This window comes from Linepithema humile, chromosome 1 (genome assembly GCF_040581485.1).
Source record: "Linepithema humile isolate Giens D197 chromosome 1, Lhum_UNIL_v1.0, whole genome shotgun sequence".
NCBI classification, from domain to species: domain Eukaryota; kingdom Metazoa; phylum Arthropoda; class Insecta; order Hymenoptera; family Formicidae; genus Linepithema; species Linepithema humile.
In genome coordinates, this window is record NC_090128.1 from 3,474,455 (window position 1) to 3,494,515 (window position 20,061).

Below are 20,061 nucleotides of genomic sequence, written 5' to 3' on the forward strand. Positions count from 1 at the left end.
TAGCATTTTGTATGTTATTCAGTAATTTACTTTTATCGTATCAATTGATTAGGTCAAACTGTTACACTATTTACTTATACAATAAATCGACTAGGTAAATTCGACTAGGTTTTTATTCCTACCACAATTATGTCGCCACTGTCAACGCGGAGTTCACGGCTACGGGACCAGGAGCCTTAACTTTTAACTTTTGCTATGCTGTGATGACATAGCCGTGATATAATGCCGTCTAATGTGTATGCTGTGTGTGTGAGTGGGTGTGTGCGTATGTGTGGGTATATGATGTGTTGTTGTGTATACATACGCACGTACACACCCACCACTCACTCGCATACACACCTACATGATACATGCGCACACACACGCACGCACACACAAGCGCGCATACGCACGCACACGCATGCGCACCCGCTCCGTACTCCGTACCCGCCATATTCAAATAAAAATTATTTATCTTGCGTTTTAAACAAAAACAAATGTTGGAATTATAAATTTAACCGATTATTAATAATGTACAAACGACATACAAACGATTAAGCACGATAAATTCATAAGTTATAGTTTACGTGACGTAATTGCGACATAGAGGGGGCTAACTATCATTGGCACAGTTACGAAAACTTTGTAATTTTTTTTTAAATTAACGAAAAATGTACAAACGATAAAAATCATAGTACATTCATGTACAAACAATGTACAATCCGAATATATAAATGTTTTCACGATTTGCGTTAGGGGGAGGGGAGGCCAACCATATAGACCTAAATAAATAAGTTATCATTGTCAGTGAATTATCGACAAAACGTTTTATCTTCATATAATTAAATAAGGCTATATAATTTTGAAATTATATTTATAGCACTTTGTCTCATTGATATATTATATTCAATAAACTTATTTAAGAATTCAACTGATAAATTCAGTGATACCATCAATTTATAATAAACTACTTAGCTGTAGATAAATTTTTCTAAAAAAATTAAATTGAAAATATCTCTAACTCTAAGGCGACTATAATAAGAATTTAGGAATGTTTAATTCAAAATAATTAAATCTCGGGCACTACTATAAATCACTCGTAAATAGATCACGCAACATATTAAATAATATTACTGCTGACCTACTAAAATAATTTCTTTATAATTGTAAAAATTCCAACAGTAAGAATTCTATGGCATAGCATAAAAATCTACAAAATATTACATGTTCTAATTTTTTCAAGATTAGGACGGGAATAAAAATTAGAATTATGAAGGAGCTAAAAATGCAAAGATACCAATACTTTTAGAGGATTGTTGTTAAAATTGTAGGATGTTACAAGTGACGCCGATGAAAACACATTGCTACGTGAAAGTGCTTTATTCCTTTCGAAGATCGTTCATCGCAGACAATGGCGTCGGGAATGCCGCTCTCATTTATCGCGCAATATGTGTGCACGCGTGCACGAACTCGCGCGCGCGCGCTCGCGCACGTGCACGCGTATGCGTACATATATTTATATACACATATATATCTGTCTTTATATTTATATATAAATATACATACCCTCTAATAAGCGATCCTAATTATCGAGTAAAGTACCGTCTGATATTAAAAAATACGCATGTATATGTACATATACAATTACAACACACGCCAGGACGGCAGGAATCCTGGTCCAGCGAGACCTTAATAATGCTTTTTTTAGAACGAAGATCAAAATGTACAGTATATATATTTTACATACTTATCGTTTCAGAGCAATAACAATTTTATTGTATATACGTAGACTTGCAAAAATTAAATAAATCATGACAGTAGTACATCGCGTATTGGACGGAAGGGCCCAAAACACTGCGCAGAGGTGTGAGAGGAAATTATAGATTTAAATTCGGTCGAGGTGCGATTGCTTCTTCGTATCATCTGTTTCTCGCTTTCTCTCTTTCTTTCATACTTTATTTCTCTCTCTCTCTCTCTCTCTCTCTCTCTCGCATTCTTTTTTCTTTGTTTTTTCTCTTTTTCTTTCTCACCTAATCTCGCTTGCTCTCGTATGCTCATGTACTTTCTCCTTCGTTCGTCATTTTTCTTTCTCGCGCATTCCTTTCTCAGATTCTCTCATATTCTCTCTCTCTCTCTCTCTCTCTCTCTCTCTCTCTCTCTCATTCATCCATTCATGCTTACTCTGCCTCTCTTTTATCTTCTGCAAAAAGCGGTTTAACTCGCGCAACGCAAACAAAGAGAATTTTACATCTCGATTATGAAAATATTGATCGAAGGAGAAGAGAGCTTGTGATGGTTGCGGGGATCGGAAAAAGAGTTTCAGCTTATAAAAAAAACTGTTCTTTTCGAAAGATGCCCAGTAATACCAGACAAATGATATCACGTCCCTTCCTTTCCATTTGATCATCCTGCGTTGATCCTCCCGTGGTAGTAAATGGCTTGGTATGTTATTTCTCTTTTGCGTCATTTATCTCCTGCTCCTTTATATTACAATAATTAACATCGTCACATACAGACTTATACACTAACGATATGACTACAGCTCCAAACCAGCAGAGCGTTCATCGATGAAGAAGTGAGAATAATAATTTTTACGATTTTTTCTCTTTCTCTCTGTCTCATTCACACACACATTCTCTGCCACACACATTTTTTCTTGGTCACTCACATACGTTTTACATTTTTGTTTTCTGTTTCGGAGGGAAGGTATCGCTCTTTTTCTCTCTCTTTCTTTCTCTCGCTCTCTCTTTCTCTCTCTCTCTTTCTCTCGCTCTTTCTCACAATTGATATGCCAATTTATTTATAAAACGTTATAAATTATTCGTGAGCGCTTTCTCATGGCGTGTATATACGGGCTTGGAGTGGCAAAAATTGAGGTCCTGCCAGTTATCGCGATATATTTCCTGATTATCGATATTACATTACCATTTATTATAACAAAACTGTGATTTAGTTGCAACTTTCGCTCGATTTTTAAAATGAACATCCTCTGTTTTAGGGAAATGCAGTGGATATCCAGTTCGGTTGAAAGTTGCAAATAAATTCCAGTTTTGGTTTATAGAGATGGCAAAAATCGATATTTTTAGTTAATTTTTCAAAACATCATTGTTAGCATTAAAAGTGGCAAAAATGTATATGTTTAGAATACCGATATTACTCTGCCACTTTAAAAGATGGAAATAAATCGATTTCCGAAAAATTATCGATATCGCGTTGCCATCTCTATAAAGGGCTCGGGATCATTCGCGATCCTTTCAATATTTTGCGAATATTAGCAGAAGTGAGATGCCGCGTGAATTTTTTTGCCCTTTTAGACTGATTTCACACGGATCACAATTGAATTAAAAACTGAATCACAATCAGATTACAACTGGATTACAATCAATCTCGTGTGATCCAATTACAATTGTATCACATTGTAATCTCAACAAGATCACATTCGAATTACATTGAAATGCTAGCGGTGAACTGATTTGTACATTCATAGCTTTAAAACACCTGTATTAAGAATTTAGAAATCTAAACTTAACACTTAACTTACGCTTTTCCAACAATATCGCTCGCATAAAAAATAAACTGTATCAATTTGTGACTCGTATGAAATCGATTCTTTTTACTTTCTTCCTTGCTCGCGATCAGGGAATTCTCAGCATGGCTAAGCGCCCGTTTGATTTCGTATCAGCGATCGCTTGACGTCGGACTATCTCTAATTAGCGACAATTAATTGGCAGCGAAGAACTCTTTAGTTATGCGAATCGGAGAGTTTCCGATTAACCGTTTGAGCGCGAGAGAATCTTTGTTAAAATATTTTACTGCGCACTTTTAACGTTAAAGGCGACTGTTCAATTCTTATGAATTAGGAATAACTTAGTGTGAAACAAAGATGGAATTTATATTTGATCCTAGTTATGAGAATATTTAAGAGTCAATAAGCAAATTTAATGAATTGTGTGTAAAAATATTGTGCACATAATTTGAATTTTTATGTTTAAGGAATGTAATTTAAATTTATACAATATCTTATAACAAAAAGACAAGATCACACATATGATATATCTTAGGCAAATATATTGAGAGGCACAGAATCAACGATACTTTAGCAATCAAACGGTTAAATCGCGCAAGTTGCACTATCCTCGAAATTAGTAAAATCTTCCATCTTGTGATGTTAATTGTAAAAAACAATTAGCAACTAACTTCAAATTAATGAATTGTCAAAAAGAAGTTGCGAATTAACTTTTTCACATTACATAAAAAACAGTTAAACAAATGGTAAAAAAACGAGAAATTTGCACGATATTAAAACTATATCTCGGTTTGATATCCATTCTTCCAGAATTCGCCTCACACATTTATCGTGTTTTCTTCCCTCCCTCCCTCTCATCTTCTCGCGCGAATCACCAATACGATTTATGAGAAAATTTTATTGAAGTATACTATAATTATTTGCATCGGGTCTTCCGAGAATACTCTTAAGAACCTCGCGCGCTTCTTGAGTTGCTCAAAGCAAGACATTAATTAATTAGTCAATTAGAATATAGAGTTATTTTCACCAATTAATTAATTAATGGTTTTCATGTTTAGTCTACCAAAATCTTTGAACCATTCAATAGGTTTCCAAAGTTCTCGCGAGTACATCCGAATTACCCTGTACATGTATGTACACTCTAATGATTGCTAATGAACGGTTGACCAACCAATCGACTGACACGGGTGAAGAGTGTTCGCTTTTTAACCCTTTATAGGGCAATACTTTCTTCAAAATTATAACCTATGAAATTAGTATTCATAATAATCTAAAGCCTATATTCATGGTCCAATCTTACAAATGAATCAATGCTTAAGTTTTCCTTTTGGTATATTTAAGCATTAACTTGAACATTGACTTATTTATATAAGATTGAACTATAAATACGGGTCTAAGTCTTCAATTTGCATAACATACGTATTTGGATTAAATCTTAGAAATTATAATTTACCTTTTCCAACATAATTAAGTTAAATAAAAATTTCCAAAATTAATCTGTATGTCTTGTATAACGAGCGCGTTGCACACTCGTCGCTAAACAATGCATCTTTAAATCACATTAAGTCTGAAGTGTTTAGAATCTATAAAGGGTTAAAGACTTGAAATTGGTTCCGGCGCAAACAAGGAATGTCTCGCAGTACACTTTATATTCAACATTTAATAAAGTATCTGAAACATTAACAAACGAACTATATGAGCACTACACAGCTGCCCTTAATGTACAGCTAGTGGATAAGGATCGTTTCGTCCCAACGGATCTCGATTCTTAAATCGCGATTCTCGTCATGCTTATCCTCGAAAACTGTATATAGCCCTCATCAACTTTCTTCGTGATTTCCGACGAAAGGAACATAATTCTGATGAGTCGTACATGTAACAATGCACCCGTGTGTTTCAACTTGTAACAAATTCCATCTCTTTTCATATACAATATAAAAGGATTTCTATTTATTTCTCGCTCACGATCTTGCTTTAACAAACAATCAGAAACTTCTAGTCTTCCTTTTTTTCACGAATATTCCTTGGTGTTGGTATTATTGGATATGCTTGTCATGATATTCCAGCACGCGTAACTTCCTCCGAATCTAATACTTTCTGTAAATCCTCCTTCTCGGTTCCTTCATTATATATTTCCCCCCCTCCGATCCTCTCACTTCCAATTTCAAATGATTCGCTATTATCAATAACTCACTAATGGCGATCCTAATTTGCGCGAGTCGACGTAACTTCGTATCATTAGCTCATGCGCTCATGCTTTATGTGAAACTTGAATTCAATTACGCGCTTAAAATTGGACGTAAAGGAATTTTAAAAAGGAGAAAAACGCAGATAATACTTTGTATAAATTATCTATTGCTACATTTCGAAAGTTCCGAATATGGCGTAATAACGAGACGTAAGCTTCATTCACCTATGAACTGCGCGATTATTTCCAAAGAGTTAATTATTAATAATCGGGGGAGCAGCCTTTTTTTATTTGTTTACTTCCTTTAAAGCATTCCTTTAAAGCTTTCTTTAAAGCTACAAATGCATTCGAGTGTATTGCACGTGAATTTTCGTAGTGTCTCTTTCAAGTGTAATGAACGAAACTGACTTATCGTACAAATAAGATCGATATTAATCGTTGCTCTGAGTGCCTTGATACCTGGCTAACGGAACTTGACTCCGTCAGTTCTCAATTTATCACAAAAAATGCACGAGTCACGATAATGAATCCCGCATATATAAGAAGAAATAACAATTCAGAATTGATGGTTAAATTGATGGCCGATTGACGGCCAAAAATTTAGATCACTTGAAGCATTGAGAAATCTGCGACTGGATTTATATAAAAATAAAAATTTGCGAATCTTTGAAAATCTGAGAAAAGATCGATTTATTTGTTGTTTGTTTAGCAAAGCTTCAAATAAATTCTAAAAATTCATTTATCTAACAATTTAAAGAAATATAAAATTGTTATATCACAGTCGTATCTCTTCTTAGTTAGACAAAATCATTGCCGAGTCTCGTGCATTGCAACTTGTTTTTTTTTCTTCTCTGATCGCGCGTTCTCGCTGAAATCGGCAAATGATTACGCTGAATTTTCTCTTTCCCGGTTCTCGACGGGACGCAATATAGAAATAGTGGCTTTACAAAAAATCGCCGTCGGAGGACGTAGGACATCGGTTGTCTCCTGGCGGCTTTCGCGGGATCGTTAGAAAAATTAGCGGTTCTCCATTTTCCTTTTTTTAATCATAATAATTATTTCGTAGGATCATATTTGGCGCAGGCAAAAAATAGATTATATGTGTTACATGCTGCCTTTTCTTGCTCCATTATCAACTTCCTATAGCTTATTTTTCTCCTATCTTTCTTTTCTTTATCCTTTTTTCTCTCTTTCTTCATTTCCTTCTTTTCTCTTTCCTACTTTTCTTCCTATTCTCTTTTCTTTATCCTTGTTTTTTATTTTTCTTTCCTTCTCTCTTTACTTATAATTCTTGTTTAATTCTGAATAAGGCGATGGGCTTAGCTCCTCTTAGCGCTTATAAACTTAATAAATCTTTTGTTTGTTTGTTAAAACGGGCCAGGTGGCTCTTAGCGTAACCCGGGGCAACTCGGCAGGATATTTGTGTGAGCTAGTACCGTTAAGAGTATAGTATCCGTTCCTCTGGTCTTTATACATCATTAAATGTATCCTGTCGTAATTCGCTTATTATTTTTCATTGTTCCTCCTCTAGTATTCTTTTTCTCGCTCAGTTTGTTAAAATGCGTACAAACGGAGATGCGGAATCATATAATATACATTTAACGTATCGAGGGAAACGTGGCGTTCGTGACTTATCGGTTATCATTAATATATTTCCATTAGTTTTTATTACTCATTACTCGTTATTACTATTTTTTTTATTATTATTTATCTTTACTTAGTAATAATTTTATTAATAAACCTTCACAATTGAAATGTTTCACTTTCTCTCCATGCCTTTCGCTTCCATTTCATCGCAATCTCGATGTGCAACAAAATTCTGTATTTCATCTTCTTTATCTCTTGTTCATTCCTTCTCACGCATTTTTTTTTTTTTTTTTTTTGGTTTATACCTTCCTCGTCTTTTGGAAAAGTTTCGAGAGCGATTGCGCAAAGTCGATACGATAATTAGATGACTTTTCCCCCATTAAATTACGTTAGTACAAGCTTCACACAGCCAAAAAATGAAAAGCACTTAAAACAGTGCTCAACACTATATAAACGAGTCCTCGATCAATCAATTAATTAATTTAATTAATTCACAAAACGGATTCTGACCGACTAGAATGGCAGGGGTGGCCGCCACCGTGTGCAGCCCTCGCATTACAAATTCTTTATATACTTTTTAGTTTCTTTAGATTTAGCCTACTAAATAGCTTATTCGAAAGTCATTCTTGTATTATGTATCATGTCGTTATGTATTATGTGTGTGAGTGTATCGCATGTGTGACATATTCTGCGAATGTATTTCTGTGTGTGTATGCATCTCTGCATATGTATGTAAACATAGTAACATTAGTACTTTCTACTCTTTGCAAACGAATTACTTTTCTCCCATTTGCAAGTTTGCGAGCGACGTGTTTCCTCATCTCTTTTTCCTGCGATTCACCTGCCCCGTGTTTTCTCCCGGCATTCGTTACAATTACATATACATATCTCTCTCAGGTGTATATATATTTATATATCATGTACATGATATATAGGGTACTTCGTCAAATATTGAAGTCGGTAGCAGGCACTTATTCCTCGATGAATTTGAAGGCGCGATTTTTCTTCCAAGAGGATCGATACAAAGTTTCGGCCGGGAAAACGAGTGGAAATATAATGCAGCATTTGATCAGCGAGTCGTTACGTGATTGGGAGTCCAGAAATTTGATATAAATAGCAGCTTCGAACAAAATAAAATAAACTCGAACTCACCGAGAAACATAATTTTGCCACCGACCTCCGCGTTTCACGATTCACCCTGTATATGATATATCTACATGCATTTACACGTAATACTCTCGTCGCGGCACAAATCAATCATCAAAAACATCGTCCGAGTGATAACAAATGTTCGCTTTAATTCTTACATTACGTTATTCTTCAGCAACTTTAAAACGTCTGACCATATAATACCTAAATATATCACTTGAAAGCGGTCGTCTCGATCTACGAGCGCTCGCACTTGCTTCATATTTTTCTTGTCTCTATCAACTTCTTTTACTATTTTTCTCCTTTCTTTATTTTTTGCGAGCGGCGTTCGAGCATTCCCCGCGCCGTAATACCCTTATCCTTTTTTTAAATGCGAGAGGATACTCTGCGATCGATTTTGCCTTTCGCGTATCGACTTTTCCTCCGCGAAATAATTCGCGGTCAAATTATTTTTGCTTGACGTCTGATGATTAATTTCCGCAGCTTATTGCTATTTTAAGTCGATAATTTCTGCGTCGACCGGGTAAGGAAAGATCGATCGTGGCGATCCAGAGAAGAGCTGCTGGCGAGACGGGGAATGCTCGAGAGTGATGCCGGCACTCTAAACTGTTTTTAATTACTCGCTTTTTAATTTTCTTTGAATAATGATATTCGTAATATCCTACCCAGCCTGATTACCATACGCGTTATTTTATTATTACTATTATTATTATTAGTTATTTCTTTTGGTTAATCAAGAAAGGGAACTCGATGGTGCGACGATTTGCTTTTCTTCGCGTTTCCTTCTTTCGCGTTAATTAATTAGTAGCGACGAATCATCTCGTTCTATGGCGACAGCGGAATATAACTCTAGCTTTGTAGCGAGACTAGTTCTCTCTCTCTCTTTTTTTTTTAATTGTTACCTAGTTATTTCGGAATGCATCTTCGACTCGCATAATTCACCACCGTATAATTCTTTTTCTCCCTCTCATTCATTCTCATGCATACACTTTCATTCTTTCTTTCTCTTTCTCTCTTTTACTTTTTCCTTCGTTTACACGCTCATACACGCTCTTCGTCCTCCCCTTCTTTTTCTATCTCTTTCCCGGATTCTCGGCGAAGGGAACGCTTCGACACTTCGAAGCTTCGTAATCGCTTCGTCATCAACTCTTATAGATCTGGAAAGGAGCGTAAGAGAGAAACGTTCCCTTCCCTTTATCACCGGGAATGCGGGTTGACTTAATTTTACATTAAGGAACATCGGCGACTACTCCCGCTCGCTCTCATCCTGCGCCCCCCGCAAGACGTCAAAAGCCTTTTCATGCCTCGGTGCACAAACAGAACATCGAAAGTTACGCTTCCGCGACACCTCGTTTGGTTTTCTCTCATCTTTCTTTGTTCGCGTAATTAAAAGTAGACACGGCATAACGTAATGGAAGTCCAACGGATTTACGGGGATTCACTTTAGCACGACGACTTCGGATTCGGAAACCGAGAAGAGAATTTTAGAGATAACTAATTAAATCCAATTCCTGAATTTCGATTTAAATCCACGACAAACAAAAGAACCGGAAAAGTAATTTTGTGTTGTGATATTAATTCTTGAGACAGTGAGACCTTGATCTTCGAATTTCGGCTTAATTGGTTTAATGACTCGAATGAGATAAAAATGTTGAAGATAATTTAATTAGTATACAACCCGCGCTCTTTGAGTAAGTATAATATAATCTTCGGAACAAAAGAAATGAGATATAAAAGATCTGTCCGTGTCTTTGGACAGATTTTTGAAAAGCTCGTCATGTAAGCTCCACCCGTCACGTTTGTTTTCGGGCGACGAAAGTCTGCCGATGGAAACCGAACGGAACAACAACGCGTCTGGTATTCTCATAGTTTTCTCTATCTGATGGCGGTCTAGTTTCCGAGTTTTTTTTTTATTTAACCGACTATGTACAACCGCCTCGGCTCGATCGATTCTACAGAGACTTGGAATTTTGATACGATTATTATCGATAATTCCGACGCGGCAACAACAAAGACGTCGTTCGCCACCTAATGGCTATCTTCGTGTATTCTAACGGCTACTGGCTGCCTAGCGGAGTAGTTTCTCGTTTACCTAAATACGTTCACCATAGCGTGTTTTTTTTTTGTTCGGTAGTAGTAGCAGCAGTAGTAGTAATAGTAGTAGCAATAGTAGTTAATAGTAATAGTAAGTAGTAGTGATAAGTAATAGTAATAGTAGTAATAGTAGTAGTGGTTGCAGTAGTGATAGTAGTAATAGCAGTAGTAGTAATAATAAATTTATCGTTTTATAGAACATCTCTTCGCGCTCTTGTCTCTCGCTCTCTCACGCTCTCTCATTCTCTCTCTCCCTTTCTCTCTTTTTTCCTCTTTCTCGGTTTTAGCTAGGCTGGTAGTTTGATGCGTAGTTTTTTATACTTTGCTCTTTTTTTTTATTACTTCTATACTTCTTTTCTCGGACTAAATCAGCGAGGCGAGAGGTTCGAGTATTGTATTAAAAGCGTGTAACGTAAACCTCCGTGTAATTATTGTATCAATAATATCTCGTTATACCTTTATCTCATTATCTCCCGCTGTCTTTCATACACATACGCACACACACACGCACACACATTCTTTTGTTCCACTCTTTCTCTCTCTTTCTCGCAATCAGTCTCTCTCATAGCATGGACTAAAGTTTCACCATCGTCGACATTTGTGTTTATTAAAAGACGAGATTAGCCGTCTGTTAAAATCGTTTCTAAGATTATCTACTGAAATCGAATTAATTATTTTCTCTTTCTTTTTTTTTTCTTTTGGGTCGGTTGCTTGCTTCATCGTATGCCGTGTAATCGATTACACGCTTAAAACGGCCGACACAAAATGAAATATAAGAACAAGAAGCGTAAACTGGCGTCGCCAGTCGCCGATTACGAGCAAACAATGAACGATACATCGAACAGCGAATACAGAGTAGATATATCGCGAATATAATGCGGTCAGCACACCTTTTCTCCAGCCAATTACGGTGCGAAACTATTTCCATCCTAAAAGGCGGAGGATACTCTATACATCTGACCTCTCGATCGTGGTCTATTTTCTAATAAAACGCCTTCTCTAAATATCCGTTATTTGCTCACGTTTACATTTGACAATAATGAGATTGGGACTATTCCGTTGGATTTTGTCGTTCAATAACATCTATTTTCTCACGTGTTATCGGCAACTACTTCTGTATTCTTTACATTAATATTGGCAGACTAATTATTTGCTTCTTGCTCTTACATCTCGTTTCGTCTCTTCATTATGCATCGGCTTTTTAAATCACACGTCCTTGCGTCCTTTTTTTTTTATTCTAAACGGCATCAGTTAACTCTTTCAGTACCAAACTAAGTATAGTGATCTAAGTAAAACCATCACTTTATAAATTTTTTAATTAGCTCTTACTAATAACAAAGCTTAAATCTTTAACATATGCCAACCGATGAAAACTAACGCACAATATACGGTGAATGGATACTGAAAAGGTTTACCCCTGCTTCGTTTTTTTTTCTCTCTCTCTCTCTCCATCGAACGACGATCGAAAATCGGCAACTTTTGGGAGGTAGAACGAGGACCTTGCGTTTTCTTTTACACATATATTCCTTTCCTCTTGTAATCATGAGTCCTAGCGAAAGTGAACGCAAGCGAAAGTACGCTCCGCGACTCGACTTTGGTTCTCGTCGGATTTAGATCGAATCAGCACATCGAGGATAGATCGGATTGGATCGATTTGGCTCCGCAGGATATACCTGGGGTGAACTCCTTGGCGCAATATAAATCGAGAGCGATGTAATGGCAGTCTTGGCGATTCTGCGACGTGCTTTCGTCGTACGGAAAAGAGGTGAAACTTTGAGACGAAGAGATTTAGTAAAGTCTCTCTGGGAAGATTAGGTGCGAGGATCGATTGGCGTGCCAATTCGTTCTTCGAACAATAAAGCTTGTCTCGATACCATGTGCCTTCCTCTTCCTCTTTGATACGGATTATCCTCGCTGTTTAACTTAAAGCCCAAGATCTTCCTTTTATCGTCAACATCTAAACGCGTCGTGCAACATAAAACATCGTTTTCTAAAGTTATAAACCACTTTTATATAGAACACTGAGAAACCGTAAAAATTTTATTCACAGAAGAGGAAGAGGAACGCCGTAACAGCTATCGTAACGCTTTTTTTTTCCCCCGACATTTTACTTTTGTTTCGAGTTTTTATTCTCCGTTATCAAAGGGATGCCTCTGGCAGCTTCGAGACGAGAATCAAAATTTAGTTCCGTAAGGAATCGCACAGTGATTTCCTTTGATCCTTGAGCTTCGATAAAGACGAAGAACGCGATATATGAGCTATTTCTAACACACGCGTACTTTCATACTTATGCATGCTAATCGTCACCATCCATTATTCTGCTCCTGGTGCAAGCAATCACCCACGATGCTCGAGAAGTCGTTATTGCATACATCGAAGACAGAAATGTCAAACCGTACGCATCGAAAGGCTGAGAATGTGATTTGGGCGTAAACGCGCGCCATCGGCAGACATCTTCGGATTTTGATTTTTCGGACGCATCTTATCGTTACAATCGCTCGCACCGGCGCCGATCTTTATATTCGATCTATCGAGAATCCTCTCTAAATTCGCTATCCGGACGGACATACACCCTCGTCACTTAATGCTGGACACTAATTTCTATTTCCCGTTTCCGTTTCGGATGTTTCGTATAAGTGTAAACAGACAATTCGTACATACGATACGAGATTTTAATCATAACAGTAACGTTGTGCTGTAATTTGGACGTCGATAAACAATTTCTCTTAAAAAATGGCGATTAGTTTAAGTAATGCTTTGATTTTTCGTTATAACTAGATTATTTTCCACGCTACATTAAATAATTTTAGCGATTTCAAGCAGCGAGGGCGCAGTCCGACATTAGTAGAATAATTTTCGCAGCCATATCGACATCATCGAAGTCGCTTGCGTCGTCATTTTCGCAGATATCTAACCATCATGAACGGACGTTATCAATAAATTAGTTTCCCTATCATCTTGAAGTAATCAAGACGCCATTCGCGACTTCGACCTTTAACACTTTATCGGCACTTGTGTAAATATATTTACATGTGCAGGTGCGCGAATGTAACAAGTCGGAAAAATGAATCGCGTTACCCAATCGTCTCGCATTAATAATGTACCGTATAATGGTAATTAGATACGAAAATTGGCTTACTTGGTATCCTTGATTTAAAAAAAAAAAAAAAAGACGAAAAGGAAACAGAACAGTCTTTCCGCCGCACGAGACGTTCTTTGTCTCTCTCTTTGTCTCGCTCGCTCTTTCTCTCTTTCTCTCTCTCTCTCTCTCTCTTCCTCTGCCTCTGTGAATGTCCTTCGGTCCTTCGTCCTTGATGCTTTCTTCGCGAGCTTGTCCGTCGTTCTCCGTTCGCCACAATCAGCGTCTTCCAAGTGTCCTCGTCCGCACTCGCGATTAATCGTAAAACGCACGTTTGTTAACTTACCCTCGCCCTACGTGTACGGTACTCGATTAATTGTATCGAATAATAATTAATATAGTATTATCTGGTACGATCCCCCGTTGCTTCCATCGCCTACCGGCTCCCCCCTTTCCCGTCTCACTCGTCCGCTAACAGAAGCCGGAGGAGCCCGCAGTGACAAGGGGAGGGGACACACGACGGCGCCTGTTCGAAGACGCCATGATGTTTCTTCGGTGTCATTTGTTTATTTTTATATTTTTTTTTTTTTGTTTTGAACACTGGAGTCGGTGGTGTGGGGGTTTCGGGCCGCACGCGCGCACACACGCCCGCGCGCGCGAGCGAGGAATTATCCCGTCCCCTTCGTTCGCACGTGGGTCCTTACATGGGGCGCAAGCTTTCTGCATTAGGAGATGGTGGGGAAGGTGACAACACGTTTCGAGAGCAGGGGTAGATTCGTTTTCCCCGTTCTCTCACTCTCTATCTCTCTCTCTCTCTCTTTCTCTCTCTCTTTCTTTCTCTCGCACACACACACACTCTCTCTCTCGCACACTCTGGGCCCACCCCACCTCTCTTCCGTATCTCGCAACCCGTCCCGGATGGAAGAAGCACCTGATCGGAGGATCGCGGTTCCCCTGTTAATCCCTGATCGCGATCCTGACCCCCGAGACGCCCCTCGTACTGATGGACCTGGCTGGACAGGCTGGCGGGCGACACGCTGGGCGCCAGCCGCTAACGACTACGACGACGTGTGAAGGAGGCCTACGTCAGGCACCGCAAGGAGCAGCAGTTGCTTTTCAACAACTGGCCCAGCAACGGCCACCACGCTGCCACCGTCTCCTTCACTGGAAACGGTTTCAAAGGCGAAATAAGGATACCGATATGTACCGCGATACCGATATCTCGGCCGAGTACAATGCATACCTAGTAGTCAGACGTCAGTCTCGATGCTCATGCAGGCTGGATTGATATTATTATTGTGGCGAGGGTTGCAATTTGACTTCTTAGTAATCTCCGGATGAGTGAACAGAGTACCCTCCTCCAGCTCCATTATATCCGACGAGGACTCGGACATCGAGATCTTCTTCAGACCTGCGAAATTGCACGAGCACGCGTTTTCCTCAACATCTCTTTTTGTTTAAATATTTAATATTTCCATCTACTTTCAATAATAATAATAAATAATGTACTTTCAATAATTTTTATTCGAAAACACTCTCCAAAGGGAACCGCTGCGACGTACCTAAAGTGCCAGGAAGATATGGACAGCTGGTCACGTGATTGAAGTTCTGCGACTGCATCTCCTCCTGGTCAGTCTCACGATGATAGAAGTAGTTGAAATTGGAGACGATTACGGGGACAGGCAGGGCGATCGTTAGGACACCGGCGATCGCGCACAACGAGCCCACGATCTTCCCCCAGACTCCCACGGGCCTGCAACAATCAAGCGGGCGATGCCGCATCAGACACTGGGGTCACGCTGGAGGCTTGGGAGGCGGTGATACGCAAACTTCAAACTCGGTGCGAGGTGTGGTGTTTCTATAATTGTGTGGCGTGTCGAGAGTGTGGCGCTACTTATGCGGTACTGGAGGCTCCTATAGATATACATAACGATCGTCCGCGTGCGTTGGCGGAATGCTAAACGATAGTGGACGCCACGGAACGCTGCACACCAACCCTGTCCGCTGCATGTTCAACCACAGACTTCTATATAACACACTAGATCGTTAACAGCAGTATCTGAAGTGACGCCCGCGATTCAGATACCGTTATATTTCGAGCGGGCAGATTGATCATAGTGCAGAGTGTCATACTTCTTTTCTTCTTAAGCTCAGGATTAATATGAAGCTACAGATTTCAAGATTAGAAACTTTATACAGCTTTAGATTAATTCTGAGCTTAAGAAAAGAATATTATTCTTACGCATTAACCGCTTAGTGTAATTAACAAAACCCTGTACTTTCGTTTGAATTCTTTCATTTTGTTATATCTTTTAACTGCATATATAAAATAATATAATAATATATAAAAATCTACAGTACCCAATAAATAATTCTTTTGCGTGTTCAAAATGTGATCACCGTTTTTTCTTTCGATCATATTTTGTCTCGCGAGTTTTATTTCTCTTAGAAATATAAATCTGAATATGTTATATAGAAGTCTTCAACTGATTCACCCGAATATACTTTATCTCGTCAATAAATTTGCAGTGAAAGAGAAACCAGTTTTTTTAATATATGTTAATAAATTTTTTATAACTGATTTTTTCAATTTCTTATTCCTGCCAACGCTACGCGATAATTTCATACGTTCTCGACCATACGTAGGTACAGCACGACGCGTGTCTAGTATAAGCGGGCACTCTAAACTAGACTAGAGAACTTAAGTGGAGACTCGCTAAAAAGTAGTTTATCCGTAATGTCTTGCATGTGTTAGACAAAACACGTTGCGCTGTCAGCTCACTGAAAAAACGCGTCACAAACCGTGTCATTATAGCGGATACTTGACCGAATGGGTGCTTTGAGTTTGCGTCAAGGACAAGGCAATCGAGTATCATTCTTCTCTTCCATAGATGAAATATGTTAAAATAGTTACTCTCGTTGTGTGCTAAAGAGGCGTGACAAATTATGAACATCGTTATTAGCGGGCTGCATAAAAGTAGCTCGATACATTTCACAAATATCCAGTTTAATATTACAAAAATTGTATTAAAAATTGTATTGTCGCTTATATTGTTATCAAAAAAATATATATATATAATTTTATGGAATCAGCAATTAAATACAATCAGAAAGTTTTAAATATTAAAATAAACAAATAAGTATTAAATCAAATTTTCCAAATTAGATTTAAGTCAACAAATTGAAATATTGTGAAGTTAATAACTTTTTAGAGTAAATTGTAAAAACAAGCATATCTTTATTTTTTAATTTTAACGTTCCACTTAATTATCATACAAATTAATTCGGCCAAGCTTTTTCCGCCTCTGAACCGGCATTTGCGACACGGCACCAATTAGATTATGTGCGAGTCGTAAGTTCAATTGCAGCTCTCGCCCACCGTACGAATCGATCGAGTCAAATATACTCCGACATCAGTAATACGCTGCTCAAATACTAACGAAAAGCTCATTGTTCACCCTTTTGTGCCCATATTTTTTCCGCGTACAGTTTTCTACATTTTTAAGACTGTTTAAAAGTCGGATAGCAAAAAAAAATTAATTTTCGTCAAACAGAATGGCGAAAAATTCTCCGTTGTTGATAAGAAAGCAGTCGCACGTATTTTGCACAAAAGTATCGAAAGAACGATGCACTTTAATTTCCGCCGAGATTGGAGATCGTCGATCAAATTAAAAGGGCAAATTCGTCGGTTAATCATAGAGCGATTGGACGTGAACTTTTCACTGGTATTTAAGTATCGATACAGCAGGTTCGTACTCTTCGTAGATGGACGGGCAACTCGGTCTACGTCTATTCGGTTAAAGTAAAAACAGCCATTAAAAGTGATCGAGGCATTACATTGTAGTTGCAAAAAAAAAAAAAAAGATCATTCCCGCAAAGGTATCACTGTACTAATGGGCCTCCGTGAACCATGACATGATGGTGATCATAATAAATGACGATAGCATAATCATGAGAAGAAATGGGAGCCAAAAAAAAAAAATAACGTTCCATAATAATAATCGTGACTGTTGTTAATGATAATAGTCTGGACAATCGCATGCTGAGCAATCGTCAGGCAAGGACGCATGCATTTTTTTTATCCTTCTCATAAAAAAGAAATCGCAAAATCAAAATTCAGGGGACCCTTTTTTGGAAAAGCACACACGCAGGGAACTGTAAAGCCAAGTCACGGAACCGAAGAAAACGGATTGGAGCTCTCGATAAGATGCGGATAGATTTGAATAGAATCAACGGACCGGGTAATTAAGGATCTCTAGTGTTAAAGGATGCGTGAATCGGTCAATTCGATAGGTCGGAGTTCACAGGGTCGAAGGTGGAATTTTTTTCAGGAAATCTTTTTCTAGGAGTTTTTTTTTCACTGATCCTTGATGCCAAAGAACAGCGGTGAAAAATGCTGCTTTCTCATTATTTTGATATGTCAGAGGAAATGTCATTTTCCCGACGATGTTAGAATGTACTTTAAGCGAAGGAGGGAAAAGCACGGATGGATTTTACGGCCGTTTATGAGGCTTAAGGAGGCTTACGGTCGGTCCGCCTCTGCTCGGAGCTTTCCTCTTAAATGTCGTACTCGTCGTTCCGAAAATTCTCACGCCGATAAATCGTATCATGCGTGAGCTTACACATTATGATGTTCGTTCAACGGTCATTCGGTGGAACGGACAAGCGTCCGCTTCTGCGCGAAGTCGATCTCATCGTTCGCGTCATCGAATTACTTCTGATAAAGTAAACAAAGACACAGCCGATCGGACACAGCGCGCCTTGACATTTTTCCGTGTTAATGGCAAAATTAAGTGAGTTGCAAGAGCAAATAAATAAATTTCCTGAAGATATTAAATTTTAACATTGTTCGTTAACTTTCCTTCCTTATCATAGGAAAATTTATTTTCTACAATTTCTATTAATTCACACACGACAAATTTGTTGATAGCAGAAAAAAAGTCCGTTACATCAATTAATCATTCATATTACGCAGTAATGCAATTAACCATTGATTTCTTTTTTGCTGGACGGCAATCAGCAAATGTGCAAAGGGCAAGTGTCACAGTCTTGTAAATAATATTAACTACCTATAGTACGAGTTCAACAAACCACGTCGTCGGAGGTCATCGGAAGTGGAATAGCCGGACACCTCGCGGCCGCGCGCATTTCGCGGATGTGCATCGATCGATACCGCGAGTGTAGCGTGGTGTGGCGACTTCGAATCTCTCTCTCTTTCTCTCTCACTCCGCCCCCCCCCCCCCCCCCCCCGTTCACCCTCTCTGTGATTTTTCCCTTCGCTGCGGGGCGGTTCCGTGTCTGAGGACATTTATTGATTTACGGAAGGCAATTGCTCGAGAAGCCTTCTAGGCCGCAACACATCGGAGATTTCTCTCCAGCGAGAAAAGTCGAGAGTATCGATACCCGAGGCCCTTACTTGATCGATGGATGAAGTAGCTACCGTTACAGCTCGACACTTTAACAAAAATTTATCCGATACTTTAACCAAATTATCGGTCCAATTATTCACATCTGAGAAATTTGATACTTATTATGAAAACTTTAGATTTCTTCAAAAAATGGAAATATTATTAAGCTGTATTTTTTGCAATTCTTCTACTTAACAAAGACAGATACTTTCAAATTTGAAATGCATGACTTGGAAGAATTTCCTTGTGAATAACGTAAGTGGATGCCACGAATGCTTTAGAAAAATCACGTCCCGATTTTTAAGAGCCACGCTCGAGCACGCGTAAGTGGCATTTCAAGATCATGCACAAGAGAAACAATAGCCGCCGTCAAAGTCTTTACGAGCGTCGAAATTGTCGCTGTCAATGATCGGAGCGACGCTAATTTTATACATTCGTATACGTTCGCGTGAAGTGCCGCGTAAGCTGCCATGTAATAGCTCCAGGAAATTCAAGAATCATGTATAGGGTGTCGCGCCAGAATCGCTTCAAGATACATATTATGAATTTGGAGTCAATAGTTTTCCAGCAAACAAATTTCTTCGCTTTTGCAATAAACTGTCGCCAAGGTAGGCACAGATTATTTAATTCGTTCAAATAACTTGTCATCAATTAAATAGATAGTAATAACGAGACACTCTGTACATAACACCGCATAAATAATGTTTGGAGGAATAATGTATCGTGAAGCAGAGCATGAAATACATCTGTGTTTATTGGAGTATTATAGAGATGTATAATTGTAGGTCGCGTTGTAATTGGAGAGTGACGTGGTAAATGGTTGTAGATTCCGCTCGCGATATTATTCAATTGTGATTAGGCGAAAATTAGAAGTAATATAATAATGCAAAAAAAGCTTTATATATAAACTGTCTCTCTACCAAACTCTATTAAATATTCGTGAAATTTAAATTTCACAAGAAGATTAATCAAGAATTAATGAAGTCTGGAAGATCTCAAAAAAGAGACATTCTGTCGTCATTGTGTCGTCATTGTGTCGACGATTAATGAA

General features: G+C 38.4%; 1 protein-coding gene across 10 annotated transcripts in view; it reads right to left on the minus strand.

Annotated features, from left to right (window-relative positions):
* Nucleotides 1–1,344: 1,344 nt before the first annotated feature.
* Nucleotides 1,345–20,061, minus strand: part of Sh (Potassium voltage-gated channel protein Shaker) — a 107,151-nt gene continuing 88,434 nt past the window's right edge. For 9 of the 10 annotated variants that reach the window (XM_012370843.2, XM_012370842.2, XM_012370846.2 and 6 more), the window contains 3 exons: nt 15,165–15,355; nt 14,846–15,013; nt 1,345–14,766 (listed from right to left, as the gene is read on the minus strand). In XM_012370843.2, coding sequence (XP_012226266.1) covers nt 14,853–15,013; nt 15,165–15,355 — 352 coding nt within the window. In that variant the 3' untranslated portion in view covers nt 1,345–14,766; nt 14,846–14,852. Of the gene's footprint in view, nt 14,767–14,845; nt 15,014–15,164; nt 15,356–20,061 lie in introns of those variants that run through there. The other variant, XM_067346979.1, reaches the window with a different exon arrangement.